The 19,305-nt window shown below is 50.6% G+C and overlaps 1 protein-coding gene across 1 annotated transcript in view; it reads left to right on the forward strand.

Moving 5' to 3' along the window:
* The window catches only part of glb1 (galactosidase, beta 1), a 129,463-nt gene that overhangs the window by 58,083 nt on the left and 52,075 nt on the right, over positions 1–19,305 (forward strand). Inside the window, exons 11-12 of the mRNA XM_072509954.1 lie at positions 1,557–1,631; positions 3,596–3,685. Of these exons, the coding sequence (XP_072366055.1) occupies positions 1,557–1,631; positions 3,596–3,685 (165 nt within the window). The remainder of the gene's footprint in view (positions 1–1,556; positions 1,632–3,595; positions 3,686–19,305) is intronic.

Below are 19,305 nucleotides of genomic sequence, written 5' to 3' on the forward strand. Positions count from 1 at the left end.
TGTAAAGGCCTGATAGTAACCTTTACATTTATTCTATTGCAGATCCTGATGTTGAAAATGAAAATGAAAATAAATGGAAATTGCACAAGTAGGCTTCAATGAAGTTACTGTGAAAAGCCCCTAGTCGCCACATTCCGGCACCTGTTCGGGAGGCTGGTACAGGAATTGAACCGCGCTGCTGGTCTGCCTTGGTCTGCTTTCAAAGCCAGCGATTTAGGCCTGTGCTAAACAAGCTCCTTTTTTCAGCGTTGGGATTCCCGTTACATCATTGAGGGCGGGGGGGCGGGGACAATCGTCATGGGAAATCCTGCCTGCTCAAATCATGTTTTGGGACTTCCACTGGTTTTTTAAGTTAATTACCCCCCCCCCCCCCCCCCCCGCCCTCAAACGGGATTGGAAAATTCCCCCCCCCACGTATTTTGTATTCCAGTTTTGTGCAGCACACATTTAACATGCACATTAATAGTAGACTAGACTATTAGATTTCTCTCCAGACTCCAATTGAATCACACAGATGTTTCAGGGCTTCCTGTTGTCGATCACAGGGCGCGGGTTAAGAATCCCCATTCATTGGACAACATTCATCTTGTGTGCACCATGGGGAAACACCTTCCATCACTCGAGAAAAAATATCCGGGAGCTTTCCCTCCCACTCTGGATCTGAGATGTTGACTAAGAGAAACATCTGAGAAAGTGAGACCTGGTTACGGGAGTTGGGTTGGAAGGTGAACATTTACAAGAAGGCTGCCTTGGAATATTTTCCCTAAAGAATGGAAGAACGTTTCTCATGGCTTGTGGATGGTCAGCACATTCAATAAACATCATTCAATAAAAGACTTGACCTGTACTCAATAATCTTCCACAGCAAACGATGAAGGCATTCCTTAAGTCTCAGTATTGTTTGTGTTCCACATATATCTTTCCACTGTTGCTAATTTTGATCTTTAGGTATGGACACCACCTTGCATTGCATTTATTCATGGGATGTAAGTATCGGTAGCATGGCCAGTATTTGTTGCCTCTCCCTCGTTGCCCTTGAGAAGCTGCCATCTTGAACTCCCGCAGTCCCGTGTGGTGTAGGTGCACCCACAGTGCAGAGAGCGAGCGAGTTCCAGGATATTGACCCAGCGATCGTGAAGGGACTGTGGTATCTTTCCAAGTTCAGAATGGTGGAGAATGCTGTTTCCAAGGGCAGCAGATGCACTTGTGGGGCAGGAACAATTGCTTTGTTCTCGCACTCCTGCAGAGTGTGTGTCTGCATAGAAGCCATCTGCTCAGTTATTCCTCAATGACACAGTCATTGTGTTTGGAACATGATAATGATAATCGCTTATTGTCACAAGTAGGCTTCAATGAAGTTACTGTGAAAAGACCCTAGTCGCCACATTCCGGCGTCTGTTCGGGGAGGTCGGTACGGGCATTGAGCCTGCGCTTGTTTTGCATTACAAGCCAGCTGTTTATCCGACTGTGCTAAACCAGCCTTGACTTGCATACTAAACATACTTGACTTGCTAAGGAGGTAAAAATCTCAAATGTTTTTCTCTTTCATTCATTAGTACCGAAGGTTACCTGCTGGCCCAGTACTTCCTGCAACCCCTAAATTTGCCTATGGGTTGATACAAGTTAAAAAGGTAAGAATGGATTACACCGTAGCTTGTGTAAGGTTTAATCTGTAGCCGTGCTGTTGCGTGTTTAAACAAAAGCTTTGCCATAAGGTGACAGTGAATTAGCGAAAGATGCGGGGTGGGATTTTCAGACCTTCCCCACCAGTCTCGCCAAAGGCAACCTGCTGCAGTGGGATTCCCAGCAGTGGGATGGGCGAGCCACTCTAAACACCATAGACATCAGCAGGACTGGATGATCCCACCGGTGGTCAATGGCTCGGTAGTGGGGAAGCTGCTGTAGTCCAATATCAACGACTTCATAGCGCAGCTTTTGGAACGCAGTGGTGCAATCAGACAAAGTCTGCATGGATTTACAAAAGGAAAATCATGCTCGACAAATCTACTAGAATTCTTTGAAGATGGAGTTAGTAGAGTTGACCAGGGAGAACCGGTGGATGTGGTTCATTTAGACTTTCAGAAGGCTTCCGACAAGGTCTCATAGCAGATTAATCTACAAAGTTAAAGTGCATGGGATTACAGGTAGTGCCTTGAGATGGATAGAAAGCTGGTTAGCAGACAGGAAGCAAAAAGTTGGAACAAATGTGTCTTTTCTGATTGGCAGGCAGTGACTAGTGGGGTACTGCAGGGATCTGTGCTAGGACCCCCAACTGTTCATATTATATATTAATGATTTGGACGAGGGAACTAAATGTTTTATCTCCAAATTTGCAGATGATACAAAGTTGGGTGGGAGGGTGAGCTGTGAGGAGGATGCAGAGAAGCTTCAGCATGATTTAGACCGGCTGAGTGAGTGGGTATATGCATGGCAGATGCAGTATAATGTGGATAAATGTGAGGTCATCCTATTTTTGCGACCAAAGCAGAAGGCAGATTATTATTTGAATGGGTGTAAACTGAGAGAGGTGGATACTCAGCGAGTGTCTTCATGCATCAGTCGCTGAAAGTAAGCGCGCAGGTACAGCAGGCAGTAAAGAAGGCAAAAATGGTATGTTGGCCTTTATAGCGAGTAGATTTGAGTATAGGAATAGAGATGTTTTACTGTAATTGTATAGAGCATTGGTGAGGCCACACCTGGAGTATTGTGTGCGGTTTTGGTGTCCTTATCCGAGGGGGAGAATCGCGGAGCCCCTGGAGAATACCGGGTCAGGCCTGCTAATGATATGCAAATAGTGCCTACTGTACGTGCGTTCCGGTACGCATTGACGCCGCTGTTGAGGTGACGGAGAATTGTGATTTGGCGTCAAATCGGTGCCCACTGCGATTTCGAGGTGGGAACCTGTTCGCCGCCCAATCGCGTTTCGCGATTTTGGGGTCAGCCAACAGAGCATCCCGTCCAATTTGTCAGTGCCCACAATTTCACATCACGTTTTGAAACAGACGGGCATATTTAGTCTGCACTCTCTCCAAAGCCCTCACACCCTTCCCAAAGTGCTCCACCCAGAACTGGACTTAACACCAGCTGAGGTTTAACTAGTGAGGCTCAACATATTCTTGTACTCTGTGCCCCTATTATTAAAGCCCAGGATGCTGTTTGACTCATTAACCACATGTTCAACCTGTCCTGCTGCCTTCAATGACATGCACAGATACACCGAGGTCTCTCTGCTCCTGCACCTGTTTAAGAATTTTACCCCTGATCTTGTATTGTCTATCCATGTTATTCCGACCAAAATAAATCAGCTCACACTTCTCTGCATTGAACTTTGTCTGCCACCTCTCTGCCCATTCGGCCAACTTGTCTACGGACTAACTTCCTTGCAGTTCACAGCTCAGCAGAAAGATGTGACACTTCTTTTGATATTTTCTGTTCATGCAATGCTTTGATCTTTTGCAAATTTTGCAGCAAATCTTAACTTGCCTCTTTGTGTCTTGTTTCCGCTTTGCCACTGTTTGAATATTAAGAATTGTGTTTCTAAAATCAGCGTTTGACTGTGTGAAGGCTGTGCTCAATGACTGAGAATGTTTTACAGTTGCAGAGCGTTGCAGAATTGGTTAACTTGTTGTCGTTCTCCGGCCCAGTCAAGTCTGTTTACCCACTGACGTTTGTGGAAATGAAGCAGGTAAGACTCTTCGTAGTTTTGGTGGCGAGACACGAACATTTCATTTCTTTTTTAAAAAATATATATTTATTAAAGTTTTTTAACACAATTTTTCTCCCTTACAAACAATAACGCCCCCCCCCCTCCCCCCCGTAACAAAAAAAAACGAGAAATCGCACAGAGCAAGATATATACATGGCAAAATGATATATTTACACAGCTTTGTACACTGGCCCTCACCCATACGTGCCAGTTTCCCCAACCCTTCATGTTATCTCTTGCTCATCCACCCTCCCAGGCAGTCCCCCCTTCCCCCCCACCCCCCTCCCAGGATGTCCCCCCCGCCTCCCCCCCAAGGTTGCTGCTGCTGCTGACCGACCTTCCTCTAACGCTCCGCGAGATAGTCTAGGAACGGTTGCCACCGCCTGTAGAACCCCTGCGCAGACCCTCTCAAGGCGAACTTAATCCTCTCCAACTTTATGAACCCAGCCATATCGTTTATCCAGGCCTCCAGGCTGGGGGGCTTCGCCTCCTTCCACATTAGCAAGGTCCTTCACCGGGCTACTAGGGACGCAAAGGCCAGAATGCCGGCCTCTTTCGCCTCCTGCACTCCCGGTTCGTCCACTACTCCAAATATTGCTAGCCCCCAGCTTGGCTTGACCCGGACTTTCACCAGCTAAGATATTGCTCCCGCCACTCCTCTCCAGAACCCCTCCAGTGCCGGGCATGACCAAAACATATGGACATGGTTCGCCGGGCTCCCTGAGCACCTTCCACATCTGTCCTCTGCCCCAAAGAAGCTACTCAACCTCGCTCCCGTCAAGTGCGCTCTGTGGACCACGTTAAATTGTATCAGGCGGAGCCCAGCACATGAGGAGGAGGAATTAACCCTACCTAGGGCATCAGCCCACAGACCTTCCTCGATCTCTTCCCCCAGCTCCTCCTCCCATTTACCCTTCAACTCTTCTACCAGGGCTTCCCCCTCTTCTTTCAACTCCTGGTGTATTTCCGACACCTTGCCCTCCCCGACCCATACACCCGAGATCACCCTATCTTGAACTTCTTGTGCCGGGAGCAACGGGAATTCCCTCACCTGTCGCCTCACAAAAGCCCTCACCTGCATATATCTAAAGGCATTTCCGGGGGTAACTCGAACTTCTCCTCCAGTGCCCCTAGGCTCGCAAACGTCCCGTCGATGAACCGGTCCCCCATTCTTCCAATCCCGTCCGATGCCAGCTCTGGAACCCCCCGTCCATCTTCCCCGGGACAAACCGGTGATTACCCCTGATCGGGGACCACACCGATGCTCCCATTGCACCCCTGTGCCGTCTCCACTGGCCCCAGATCCTTGGCGTTGCCGCCACCACCAGGCTCGTGGTATACTTTGTCGGCGAGAGCGGCAGCGGTGCCGTCACCAACGCCCCCAGGCTCGTTCCTTTACAGGACGCCACCTCCATCCTCTTCCATGCCGCCCCCTCTCCCTCCATAACCCACTTGCGGATCATCGCCACATTTGCTGCCCAGTAGTAGCTCCCCAGGTTTGGCAGCGCCAACCCTCCTCGGTCCCTACTGCGTTCCAGGAACCCTCTCCTTACTCTCGGGGTCTTATTCGCCCACACAAACCCCATAATACTCCTGCCTACTCTCTTAAAAAAGGCCTTGGTGATCATGATGGGAAGGCACTTAAACACAAACAGAAACCTCGGAAGGACCACCATTTGGACCGACTGCACTCTACCCGCCAGCGAGAGCGGTAACATGTCCCATCTTTTGAAATCTCCTCTATTTGCTCCACCAACCTCGTCAGATTCAGTTTATGTTGGGTCCCCCAACTCCTGGCTATCTGGATCCCCAGATACCGAAGACTCCCCTCCGTCCTCCTCAGCGGTAGGTCCCCTATCCCTCTTTCTTGGTCCCCCGCCTGTAATACAAAGAGCTCACTCTTCCCTACATTGAGCTTATAGCCCGAAAACTCCCCAAACTCCCTTAGAGTCTGCATGACCTCCACCATCCCCTCCATTGGATCCGCCACGTACAGCAACAGGTCATCCGCATATAGCGACACCCAATGCTCTTCTCCCCCTCGGACCACCCCCCTCCATTTATTAGACTCCCTCAATGACATGGCCAATGGTTCGATTGCCAATGCGAACAACAGGGCGGACAGGGGGCACCCCTGCCTCGTCCCTCGGGACAGTCGAAAGTACTCCGACCTCCGCCGGTTCATCACTACACTCGCCATCGGGGCTCTGTAAAGGAGCTTAACCCAATTGATAAACCCTACCCCGAACCCAAACCTACGCAGCACTTCCCAGAGGTACTCCCACTCTACTCGGTCAAAGGCCTTCTCCGCGTCCATAGCTGCCACTATCTCCGCCTCTCCCTCCTCCGATGGCATCATTATCACGTTCAAGAGCCGCCGCACATTGGTGTTTAGTTGCCTGCCCTTTGCAAATCCCGTCTGGTCCTCGTGGATTACCCCCGGGACACAGTCCTCTATCCTCGTGGCCAACACTTTTGCCAGCAACTTTGAATCCACATTGAGGAGCGAGATCGGCCTGTACGATCCACGTTGCAGTGGGTCCTTGTCCCGCTTTAGGATCAAAGAAATTGTTGCTTCCGACATTGTCGGGGGCAGGGTCCCCTCCTCTCTTGCCTCATTAAAGGTCCTCACCAGTAGCGGGGCCAACAGGTCTGCGTACTTCCTGTAGAACTCCACCGGGAATCCGTCCGGCCCCGGGGCCTTCCCCGCCTGCATGCTCCCCAAACCCTTGCTCAGCTCCTCCAACCCAATTGGTGCCCCCAAACCAGCCACCTCTTGCTCCTCCACCCTCGGGAATCTCAGCTGATCTAGGAATCGTCTCATCCGCTCTTCCCCCGCTGGGGGCTGGGATCTGTACAGCTCTTCATAAAAGGCCTTGAATACCTCGTTTATTTTTGTCGCACTCCGAACCGTGGCTCCTCTTCCATCTTTGACTCCCCCTATTTCCCTCGCTGCCATCCTCTTACGGAGCTGGTGTGCCAGCATCCGACTAGCCTTTTCCTCATACTCGTAGGTCGCCCCCTGCGCTTTCCTCCACTGTGCCTCCGCCTTCCCTGTGGTCAACAGGTCAAACTCCGTCTGGAACCGTCGTCTTTCCCCAAGTAATCTTTCCTCCGGGGCCTCTGCGTATCTCCTGTCCACTCTCAAAATCTCCCCCACTAACCTCTCCCTTTCCATACCCTCTGTCTTTTCCCTATGAGCCCTAATGGAAATTAGCTCTCCCTTGATCACCGCCTTCAACTCCTCCCATACCACCCCCACCTGCACCTCCCCGTTGTCGTTGGCCTCCAAGTACCTTTTGATACACCCCCTCACCTTCCCACACACCACCTCGTCCGCCAGCAGTCCCACATCCAGCCGCCACAACGGGCGTTGGTCCCTCTCCTCTCCCAGCTCCAGTTCCACCCAGTGCGGGGCGTGATCCGAAACGGCTATAGCCGAATACTCCGTCCCCTCCACCCTCGGGATGAGCGCCCTACCCAGAACAAAGAAATCTATCCGGGAGTAGGCTTTGTGTGCATTCCCTGGTCTGCGGCCTTGCAAACCGCCATGGGTCCACTCCCCCCATCTGATCCATAAACCCCCTAAGTACCTTGGCCGCCGCCGACCTCTTTCCAGTCCTTGATTTGGAGCGGTCCAGTGCTGGATCCAACACTGTATTGAAGTCCCCTCCCATTATCAGGCCTCCTATCTCCAGGTCCGGAATGCGCCCCAACATGCGCTTCATGAATCCTGCATCATCCCAGTTCGGGGTGTATACGTTTACCAACACCACCCACGTCCCTTGCAGCCTACCGCTCACTATTACATATCGCCCTCCATTGTCCGCTACAATAGTCTTGGCCTCAAATGACACCCGCTTTCCCACCAATATTGCCATCCCTCTATTCTTCGCATCCAGTCCCGAGTGGAATACCTGTCCTACCCATCCCTTTCTTAGCCTGACCAGGTCCGCCACCTTCAGGTGTGTCTCTTGGAGCATGGCCACGTCCGCCTTCAGTCCCTTTAAGTGCGCGAACACTCGAGCCCTCTTCACCGGCCCATTCAGGCCCCTCACATTCCATGTTATCAGCCGGATTGGAGGGGCTCTCACCCCCCCCCACGCCCCGCCGACTAGCCATCTCCTTTTCTGGGCCAGTCCCGTGTCCACGCCTCCCTCACCCTCCAGTCCCCCAGAGGGGGGACCCCCGTCCCGACCACCTCTTCTGTGTCCCATTCCCTTTCGGCCAGTGCAGCAGCAACCCTTTCCCTCCCCTCCCCCCGCTAGACCCCTGTCTAGCTTTTTTGCTCCCCCCATGTCACTCCCGTAAGTCAGCTGACGCCTGCTGACCCCGGCTTCCCCCGCCGTCCCATTGACCTCCCCACGTGGGAGTCTCCCAATCCATATGCATTCCTTCGTTCCCCTTCCCGCCTTTCCAAAGCCCGCTCCGCCCCCTCTGGCGCAGCTCCTGTCGCGGCCTTGTCTCTCTCCCCCAGCCCATGTAACATTTCCTGCACGTGATTGACCCCCTATATACAACAACCATCACACATCAAACCCCAAAACATCCCCCCCACCCTCACAAACCCTCAGTTAGAGTCCAACTTTTCGGCTTGTACAAAGGTCCACGCCTCTTCAGGCGTTTAGAAGTAATAATGTTGGCCCTTGTATGTGACCCACAGTCGCGCTGGCTGCAGCATTCCGAATTTCACTTCTTTCCGATACAACGCCGCTTTGGCCTGGTTGAAACCCGCTCTCTGCTTTGCAACCTCCGTGCTCCAGTCTGGGTATATTCGGAACTCTGCATTGTCCCACTTACTGCTCCGCTCCTTCTTGGCCCATCTCAGGACCCACTCTCTGTCCGTGAACTGGTGGAACCTCACCACCATCGCCCTTGGCGGCTCATTTGCCTGGGGCTTCTTCGCCAGCACCCGATGTGCCCCATCCAACTCCAGCGGCCTCGAAGGGGCCTTCGTGCCCATTATCGCCTCGAGCATCGTGCTCGCGTATGCCCAGGCATCAGCCCCCTCCACTCCCTCAGGGAGACCCAGGATTCGCAGATTCTTTCTCCTCGACCTGTTCTCCAGGTCTTCGAGTCTTCCCGCCCACCTCTTGTGTAGCGCCTCGTTCTGCTCCACTCTCACCGCCAGGCCCACCAGCTCGTCCTCGTTCTGACTGACTCTTTTCTGTACCTCCTGGATCTTAGCTTCGTGGGCCTTCTGGGTGATCCCGAGTCCTTCAATTGCTGAAAGCATAGGCGCCAACATCTCCTTGCACATCTCCTCGCGCTGCTCCTTGAAGCAGCGCTTGATGAACTCCTGCAGCTCCCCTTTGTCCCTGGCCGCCGCCATTTTGTTTTCTTCCCCTCGCTTCTCCCGTTGCTCCAGTGCCGCTCCTTTGGCCGTTACACTTCTGGTCCGTTTCATAGAAGTTGGAGGGGGACCTCTCTCTTCCCTTCCCCACGGTCTGCGTCAAAAAAAAAAAAATTCCGTTGGGGCTCCTCTAACGAGCCCGAAAGTCCGTGGTAGCGGGAGCTGCCGAATTGTGCGGCTTAGCTCCGCATAGTCGCAACCGGAAGTCGAGAGGGAATCCTTTTGGCAGTGTTCTCTTCACCAGTCTGCCCCAAAAAGTCTATGGAAACTCCTGAAAAAGGTCTGGGAGTCCGTTCCAGATGGGAGCTGCCGAATGCGCGACCTACTCCTCCATGGCCGCCACCGGAAGCCTCGTCCCTGCTTCTTCAATGGCCTTGGTAAATCTTTTCACAGTTGTTCCCTCTGCTGCTAGAATTCACCTTTGATAGAGTCAAGTCAGATTGCAGCTTTAAGCTTGCCCTTCCCCTGCCTGCATGCTGGAAGAGGCCCTGTTTATCCTGTTGCAGCCAAATCTGTTACTGTTTCTGCCGGGTCTGGTAGCCAAAAGACATAACATTCCTGGGGGACACTGTCAGGGGAATGCTGCAGTCTTCTTCCCACACCGGGAAATGTCAAACAAATGCCATGGAGGCCCTGTAAAAGAGCCCAAAAGTCCGTTCCAAGCGGGAGCTACCGAATATGCGACCTAGGTCTGCATAGCCGCACCCAGAAGTCCGAACATTTCATTTCTTTGCATTTGTCAACAAGTCGAGAAGCATTTTCAGATTAAAGAACGTCAGGCCACACGGGGTCACGCGACATTATTTGGTGGTGTTTAAAACATTTTTACCCTGCGGTTCACCAAGCTGCAGAATAGAAAATTGCTTCGCGCCAGAAATTTCTCATTGGTCGGGCAGGCGCGGCCCGATCCGAGAGCACGCCAAATCACGCAAGAGGAAATTGGCCGTGAGTCCTAATGTCATAGAGGGCGACATCACAGAAAAGGCCCTTCAGCCCATCGCATCTGCGCCAGTCAAAAACAACCACCTAACTATTCTAATCCAATTTTCCAACACTTCGCACATAGCCTTGTGTGGCCTGGGATCCCAAACGCATATCTAAATACTGCTTAAATGTTATGAGGTTCTCTGCCTCCGCCACCCTCTCAGGCACTGCGCTATTGCAATATTTTGGTCAGTGGTCAGTGGGCGAGTGCAAGAGTCAGAAGCAAACCCGCCAACAATCGAGCAGGCAATCTAGACCATTAAGGGGCCAATTGGACGCAATTTTACATGATCAGTCTGCTTTCATGGTTGGCGGACAGACCAATTGGCCAGAAGGCCTTTACGTTTTAGCTGTAACCTCGAACCAGGGTGGGTGAAATGTTGGCTGAGCTAATATTTGAAAAGGTGTCTGGGGGCTGATGTTTGTGCTTGAATGTTCTGCCCAGACACTCTCTGCAGCATTTCTCTGCTGCAATTTGTTTTTTTTTTTTACAGGTCAGCAGCTCCCTGAGGCAGCTCCAACGTGGATGTTCCCCCGAGGGAAGCATCCTAGAAGTGCCAATCCGCACCCTCCCTTTTCTCCATGCCCACCTTCTTCTCGCCTTTCCCCGACAGTACTGAAATCAATTTTGAAAAATTCTTTCATGGCCCTTGTTGGCCAGGCAGCATTTGCCCATCCCTAAGTGCCCTTGAGAAGATGGTGATGCGTCGCCACCTTGAACCGCTGCAGTCCATGTGGTGTAGGTACACCCGCAGTGCTGTTAGGGAGGGAGTTCCAGGATTTTGACCCAGCGACAGTGAACGAATGGTGATATATTTCCAAGTCAGGATGGTGAGTGACTTGGACGGGAACTTCCAGGGGGTGAGGTTCCCATGTATCTGCTGCCCTTGTCCTTCTCTATGGCAGTGGTCATGGGTTGGAAGGTGCTCTCGGAAGGATCCTTGATGGGATCAGCAAAAGAGGAAACATGTTGGTAATGATTTCTCTATTATGGGGGAACCTTTGTTATTTGCACTCCCACAGTCTTCCTTTCGTTTGTGCCACAAATGGGGCTTGGGAGACTGGTGGGCGTTTGTGGACTGCATTTTACGTGCTCCCAGCAGACCTGTTTTCTGAGGAATGGGGCTTCTAAAATGGGGCAGGCAGGCCCACCCACCCCACCACCTTCCCACCCACCCGAGCTCACCCCATAATTCTGCGGTCGGACAGATAGCCCCATACTATTTACAATCTACTTAACAGTGGCTATTCACCCCATTAAAGATCAACGTCCTCTGGTGTGAGGATTAAATACTGCCCAGATGGCGCCTCAGTCACCTCTGTGCCTCCAGTTTGTGGATAACTGCAGGGCCGTTGCTCGCTCACAGCCTCAGATGTGCAACCCGACCTCTGGTATGGGCGGCACGGTCGCTGAGTGGTTAGCACTGTTGCTTCACAGCTCCAGGGTCCCAGGTTTGATTCCTGGCTTGGGTCACTGTCTGTGCGGAGTCTGCACGCTCTTCCCGTGTCTGCGTGGGTTTCCTCCGGGTGTTCCGGTTTCCTCCCACAAGTCCCGAAAGACGTGCTGTTAGATGAATTGGACATTCCTGAATTCTCCCTCTGTGTACCCGAGCAGGCGCCGGAGTGTGGCGACTCGGGGATTTACACAGTAACTTCATTGCGGTGTTAATGTAAGCCTACTTGTGACAATAATAAAGATTATTATTCTTAGTTTTCTTAAAAGGCTGCCCATATCATGTTTGCTGAGCAGACTAGCACACTATTGTTACCTTTGTTCAAGAATTTTGTTCTCTATTATATAAATAAAACGTGTCCTGCGCTGTACTGCATTGTATAGGCCCATCTGTGAAGTTGTATCATTCATTTATAAGCGATTTCCCCCCAGGATCCTGTCCATTTTGTGCCGACGCTATCATTTGGATGGGTGTTGGTTACGTTACAATCCACTGATCTGCTCGCTCTGGTTAAATATCTCTTACCCCTTTGGCCATCACAATGTTTGGAACACAAGTTATGGCCATTCAACCCCTCCAACCTGTCTTGTGCGAGATCGTGTCCAGTGAGTATCTTGTACCCATCTGCCCACCATGGTTCCCTGACTCTTAATACCTTTGACGAACAAAAAGAATCGATCTCCGTTTTGGAATTTTCATTTAACTCTGTGCCAACAGCTCTTTGGGAGATGGTGCTGAGACTAAAGGCGGGATTTCCTGGACGGACTCGCTGGCGGAATCTCCTGGTCTCACCGAAGCCAACCCCTCACGATGGGTTCACCGGGGGGGGGGGTGGTAGGCGAGCCACGCAAAAAGCCCGTAGACTTCAGCGGAGACCTATCGTGCCGGCAGCATCGTCTCCGGGAAACCTGCCAGGGGGGTGGACGTTGGATGCAGAAAAATTCCAGCCAAAGTCAATTGAACATTTTGGCTTTACGGGAGACTGTATTCCGAGTACCCATTGTCCTTTACATGAAGACATTCTTTCTGACGTTGCCTCTGAACAGTCTAACTCCAATTCTTATTCGTTCTGGGCCCTCAGACCAGTTGTTGCATTCCCTCGACCCTCGCAAATCCTATAAGCATCTTAAACAACACAAATAGATCGCCCCCTCAATCTTCTGCATTCCAGGAAATAGAAACTCTGTGTTTATATAATCCAAGGCTTGCTTCCTATTGGCAAGTAAATATCAGTGAAAGGAATAATAATTCTCCAATTCAAGGACTCCTCAGTGAAACAACCAACTGATTATTTCAAAATATATAGAGCATTTCAACGGGAGGCTTCATGCAAAAATGTTCATTGTTTCATAGAAATCTTGGAAAATTTACTTCACTGAAGGAGGCTTCCATTTGCCCCTCGTGTCCGTGCTGGTTGATGAAGAGCTCCCCCAACCTAATCCCGCCTCCCTGCACTTAATCCGTAACCTTGTGCGTCGCAGCTGTTCAGTTAGACATGCAAGCGCTTTGCTAGCCTTGGTGCAGAGATCCACCCATGTGTCGCAAAGTTCCAGCCTGCCGCATTCAAACTTAAGCGACTGTAAAATGGAACTCGCCATTTTTCCGCCTTTTTGGTGTCGGCATCGGTCGAGGAAAATGGCTGGAAAAACGAGGAAATGATGGAGCAATTATTAATAATAATAACAATCGCTTATTGTCACGAGTAGGCTTCAATGAAGTTACCGTGAAAAGCCCCTAGTCGCCACATTCCGGCGCCTGTTCGGGGAGGCCGGTACGGGAATTGAACCCGCGCTGTTGGCCTTGTTCTGCATTACAAGCCAGCTGTTTAGCCCACTGTGCTATTTATCCAGCCCCAATGTTTGGTTCTTGGGAGTGGAGGGACATGAAGTGGGTATTGGGAAGGTTGCTCTGTTTGTCGCTTGCTTGCTGTGCAATGTACCTGACAGGATACAGTGACCAATATCAGCACCATGCACATTCCCCACAGGATCTGGAGCAGATGAAAATATCCTTGAGGAAAGTCCTATGGTAAGAACCCCCCCCCCCCCACCAATAATAACATTTAGCTGGTAGAATCCCACATTATGCATGCCGCACATTACGTCAATCGTAGAATCAGTATGTCACAGAAGGAGGACATTCAGCCCATCATGACGGCACCATTGCTATGAGCAATCCTCTTGGTGCCTTTTCCCCTTGACCCTGTAAGTTTCCTCCTTTTTGGATAACAATCTAATTCCCTTAGAAATGCTTCGATTGAATCTCCCTCCACCACACCCTCAGACAGTGTATTCCAGATCCCAACCACTCACTGTGCGAAAGTGCTTTCCCTCATGTCGCCATTGTTCTCTTGCCAGTTACATTAAATCTGTGCCCCCCCCCTCCCGATTTCGATCTGTTCCCCCATTGCAGCTGTTTCTCCCCCCCCCCATCCATTGTGTCCCTCATGATTTTGAATACTTCCATCACATCTCCTCACAGCCTTCTCTTTTCCACGGAAAACATCCCAGCTTTTCCAATCTACCTACATAACTGAAGTTCCTCGCCCCCTGGATCCTTTCCCGTACGTCTGCCGCGTGGCTAGTAACTGCCCGCTGTGCAAACTCTTAACGACCTTCCGCTCCTCCTTGTTGCCACCATGTCCAAAAACCAGCAAGGTACACAATCCCACTGCGATTTGAAACACTCGGTTAAGGATCACTGTAACCAGCGACTCCGAAGACTGCCTGATGGCATGTGTGCGGAATGTCGGAGGAGTCCCGGTCAGGGATCCGGTGAGCATCTGCGTTGGTGGAAGTGACTGTAACTTTCTGCCTCTTCCGCCTCATTCCAGAGATTGCGTGGAAACATACATAGAACATACAGTGCAGAATGAGGCCATTCGGCCCATCGAGTCTGCACCGACCCACTTAAGCCCTCACCTCCACCCTATCCCCGTAACCCAATAACCCCTCCTAACCTTTTTGGTCACTATGGGCAATTTAGCATGGCCAATCCACCTAACCTGCACGTCTTTGGACTGTGGGAGGAAACCGGAGCACCCGGAGGAAACCCACGCACACACTGGGAGAACGTGCAGACTCCGCACAGACAGTGACCCAGCAGGGAATTGAACCTGGGACCCTAGCACTGTGAAGCCACGGTGCTATCCACTTGTGCTACCTGTGGTGATATACATCACTGTAAGTACACAAAGGGTTAATGTACATACACTACACCGAGCTAGACACTAGAGGGAACACCAGAGACATGACACACAGTCAGTCAACCAATAGGTCAGTAAGATAGGACACGACCAATGGGCAGTCACGATACACACACAGGTGACACTACCACAGGACACTATCCATATAAAAGGAAACATCAGACATGCTCAGTCTCTTTCCAGTGGAGACACTCAGTGGGTACAGACACAGGGTTGGTTGAACATCACTCCCACCACATGGATTGTAGCAGACTGGTTAGTCAGTCTGAGTAGCTATAGCAGGATTAACAGTAGCGTCGAATCCAAGTAGGAGAATTGTTAATAGTTTAATAAATGTGTTAAAGCTATCTCCAAGTCTGAACCTTCCTTTGTCAGAGTGCACATCAAGGAAGCAGCTTATGCTATGTCAAGAGCATAACAAAACATGGTTCCAGGAGCGAACTGTTAAATCCATATAGCTGCAACTCAGCGAACAGTGACAACCAGGAACAACAGCCAGGCAAGATGATGTTCGAGATTCCGGTTCCACAACCGCTCAGGTACCAAGGCAATCTCAGTGAAAACTGGCGTTGGTTCCGGCAGAGATTCGAGATCTACCTGGTAGCGTCCGACTTAGATGGCGTGGCGGATGCAGAGAAAATAAAGCTTCTACTTACATCGCGGGTCCAGAAGCAGCTGAAACCTTCCAGACCTTCAAATACTCAAAAGGGGCAAAACAAGAGCAACTTCCAGGCAGTCCTGGACAAATTCCAAGAATTCTGCGAGGAACATACAAGAAGAAAAGGTAAAAGAGGCGCCAAAACTCACCGCGAGGTAGGCTTGCAGCAACGAACGGCAGTTTTGAATTGCAGCCATCTTGGAAAAGGCGCTGCACATGTGCAGTTGCGCGAAGAGCGCACAGAACGGGAAGGTCCGCGAGAAGCCGCACATGCGCAATTGAGAACAAGCCCCAAGTAAAGGAACAGCGATCTGCGCATGTGCAATCGCTTCCCACACACTACGTCACAAGCGTCGTGACATCCGAGGCCCTGGACCACGCCCACTTAAAGGGGAAATGTCCCAATACACAAAAAAAAATTTAAGCTTCAAAACGAGATTCTTTCACCTGGAACGACAGCACAATGCCTGAAATTCGACCAGTAGCTGAAAGTAACCTCCGCAGAACCCTGCAACAAGCAGTTAGCACCGCCCAAAGAGTCCTTGAAGACTATGACTCAGACCTTGAATTCTTCGTTGGACATCGCGAGCCCAATGCCAGCTCCGACACAAAACGTGATGATATGGTCTTGGAAGACAACGACTCAGACAAAGCTTTCACCTTGGGAGGCTACCCCAGTATCAAATCCGAACTGCAACTAGACGTGGCACATTGACGACCCCGACGACGAGTTCTTCGGATTTGAGGATCTTCAGCCCAGCAGATATGACATCCCGACTCGTGAGTGCAGGATTATGCTGCGGCCTGACACCAAGAGACAGAGAGCGGTACAAGCCCACAGAGAGCGGCCTGCTGCCTCACAGAGAGTGGTCCTCGCACCGCGAAGGGTCCCCGACTCCACACAGAAAGCGATGAAAGACTCCACAGCGAGACAACTGCACGTCTCCACACAAGAAGTGACTCCAGTGACACAAGCCTCTACAGCGAGCTCGTGGACAGACTCCACGGTAGAAGCAATGCAAGACTCCAGAGCGCAGTCCTTGCATGAAAAAGAAGTGATGACAGTTTCCACAGAGAGACCAATGCACGATTCCACACAAGGAACGCTGCAAGACGCCACAGAGGGAGTGACACAAGCCTCCACAGCGAGCTCATGGACAGCCTCCACGATAGAAGCAATGCAAGACTCCAGAGCGCAGTCCCTGCATGAACAAGACCATGAGGGTCCAGCAGCCTCCTCTGTGCAACCAGCAGCAGACAATGCAAGTCTGCCATGCTCAAGTGAACAACAGAAAGACTATGACAATCTACCACGCTCCAGTGAACAACAGAAAGACTATGACAGTCTGCCATGCTCAAGTGAACAACAGAAAGACTATGATAGTCTGCCACGCTCAAGTGTACAGCAAGCAGACTATGACAGTCTACCACGCTCCAGTGAACAAGAAGAAGACTCTGACAGTCTACCACGCTCAAGTATACAGCAAGCAGACTATGACAGTCCACCCAGATTATTTGAGCCACCAGAAGAAGACTCTGACAGTCTACCCAGCTCAAATGAACGACAAGAAGACACTGAGACTCTACCCACTGTATGTGTGAGAAGTGACGACGGCATCCCACTTCCCATACCAGATGTGCAACGTTACAGACCTCCGCTAGTGTGTACAGAGGCACTCGGCAATCACAGTGAGACTACTGGTGACTCCGGTGACACCACGTTAATTCAAACCTCATTCGCTCGAGCCTCTCCACAAGCAAATGCATTCCTGACTGTTTTGACTCCGGACATGGAGCATCAAGAAAGCTCAGCTGACTCAAGTGAACCTGCAATGACTCCGGACGGGGAGCATCGACAAATCAAAACTGACTCAGGTGAAACAGACCAGACTCCAGGTGGGGAGCATCCACAAGCCAAAGCTGATTCAAGTAAGCCGGACATGACTCCAGATGGGGAGCGCCGCAAACTCAGTGACGGCAGGCTCAAGGCGACAGCAGATGCCACAAAGCACGCTGACACGAGTAACTGTGTGAAGGACTCGTATTATCCACAGAGTGTGGTCCTTGAGCGCAGCAAACACGGCAACAAAACCAACCACCACAACAACAACATCAAAGACAAGAGCAAGAAGCGTACCAAAGGCAACAACGTTGACAACAAGCACGACAAAAACAACACCAATGGAACTACGACTGGTACGACATGGTACAACTCTGCAAATGAGGGACACTGTTACTGCTCAGCTCAGTACAATGACATGCCGTGGCAGGACGATGAATCTTACCAATTCAAGTTTGCTGCACTACCAACAGGCAACCTGGCTTTCAGGACCGATGCCACCAAGAATTACCACCACAAGCATCGAAAGAAAAAAAGAGTCCACATCCGACAACAAAGTGATGTGACCACTTCTTGGTTCCTTCAGCACAGGGACACTGATGGCGTTTACAATGCAATGCCACTATCAACATCACCAACTAACCAACCAAACAAGAAAGCCACTCGACCATAATAATTAATGAACTTTGGACTCAGGCATATGATTTGGACTTATTGTTTAATGATCACTTGTACAGAGTATCACCCGTATACCTAGTTTGTTCAATTTTCTTTAACACTGTACAGAAAATATGTAACATGAAAAAAGGGGGGATGTGGTGATATACATCACTAAGTACACAAAGGGTTAATGTACATACACTACACCTAGCTAGACACTAGAGGGAACACCAGAGACATGACACACAGACAGTCAACCAATAGGTCAGTAAGATAGGACATGACCAATGGGCAGTCACGTTACACACAGAGGTGACACTACCACAGGAGGGCATTACACCAACCCATATAAAAGGACACAGCACATATGCTCAGTCTCTTTCCAGTGGAGACACTCAGTGAATACAGACACAGGGTTGATTGAACATCAATCCCACCACGTGGATTGTAGCAGACTGGTTCGTCAGTCTGAGTAGCTATAGAAGGATTAACAGTAGTGTCGAATCCAAGTAGGAGAATTGTTCATCGTTTACTAAACGTGTTAAAGCCGTCTCCAAGTCTGAACCTTCCTTTGTCAGAGTGCACATCAAGGAAGCAGCTTATGCTATGTCAAGAGCATAATTAAACACTACCGTGCTGCCCTGTACGCCTGGACTCTCTCAGTCAGTGGTCCATCGCTGCAACCAGCAGGCGACGGATGTATCACATGGCCAGTCAGGCTGAGAGGGTGATTGCACTCGGGGGAGGGGAAGGGGAGCATTCCTGGTTTCTCAAGTTCAGGAGTTGATATTTGACTCTGTGAAAGCAGCCATCAAGGCTCCTACAGAGGAGCCGGGAGCCTTTGTGAACAGGAAAGAGATCCGCTCGCTAACTGTTAAATTAGCCTGTGACCAGCACAAAGGAATCTGCAGGTAGATGGATCCTGGATGGCGAAGGTATGCACTAAAGACATGGCTGCTTACACTGTTGCTCTTTTTAACCTTAGTCTATTTGCTCTGATTACGTCACCTTTGCTCATGAGTCGCCAGGTATCTTTATGATACCGCCACGTGGTTCAAGTTCAGGTTATGATTAATAATACAGCACACCGCTTAGTAAGGATTAAAACAACGGTCATTTGTTATATACAACAAGCAATATTAATACCCTAATACTACTATCTATATAATAAACCTATCACTACTGGCCAATACTTAACTTAGGAAGAGCCCACCTGGTCAGGGAAACGAATGGCTTGTCCAATCAGATCTGGCCCGCGGGATTCAAAAGGCTGCTACAGGTCGGTGGCTAGGTGTCTCTACCGGATAGCGATCGTTGGATTCAAACTTACTGTTGCCGGTGGCTGGTCTTGCGAAGGTCTCGAGCAGGCGAAGATGAGAGAGAGAGAGATCTGAACTTGGACCTTCACTTTTATACGGCCCAGGGGCTTCCCGCCTCCCAGGGCG

This window comes from Scyliorhinus torazame, chromosome 6 (assembly GCF_047496885.1).
Source record: "Scyliorhinus torazame isolate Kashiwa2021f chromosome 6, sScyTor2.1, whole genome shotgun sequence".
NCBI lineage: Eukaryota > Metazoa > Chordata > Chondrichthyes > Carcharhiniformes > Scyliorhinidae > Scyliorhinus > Scyliorhinus torazame.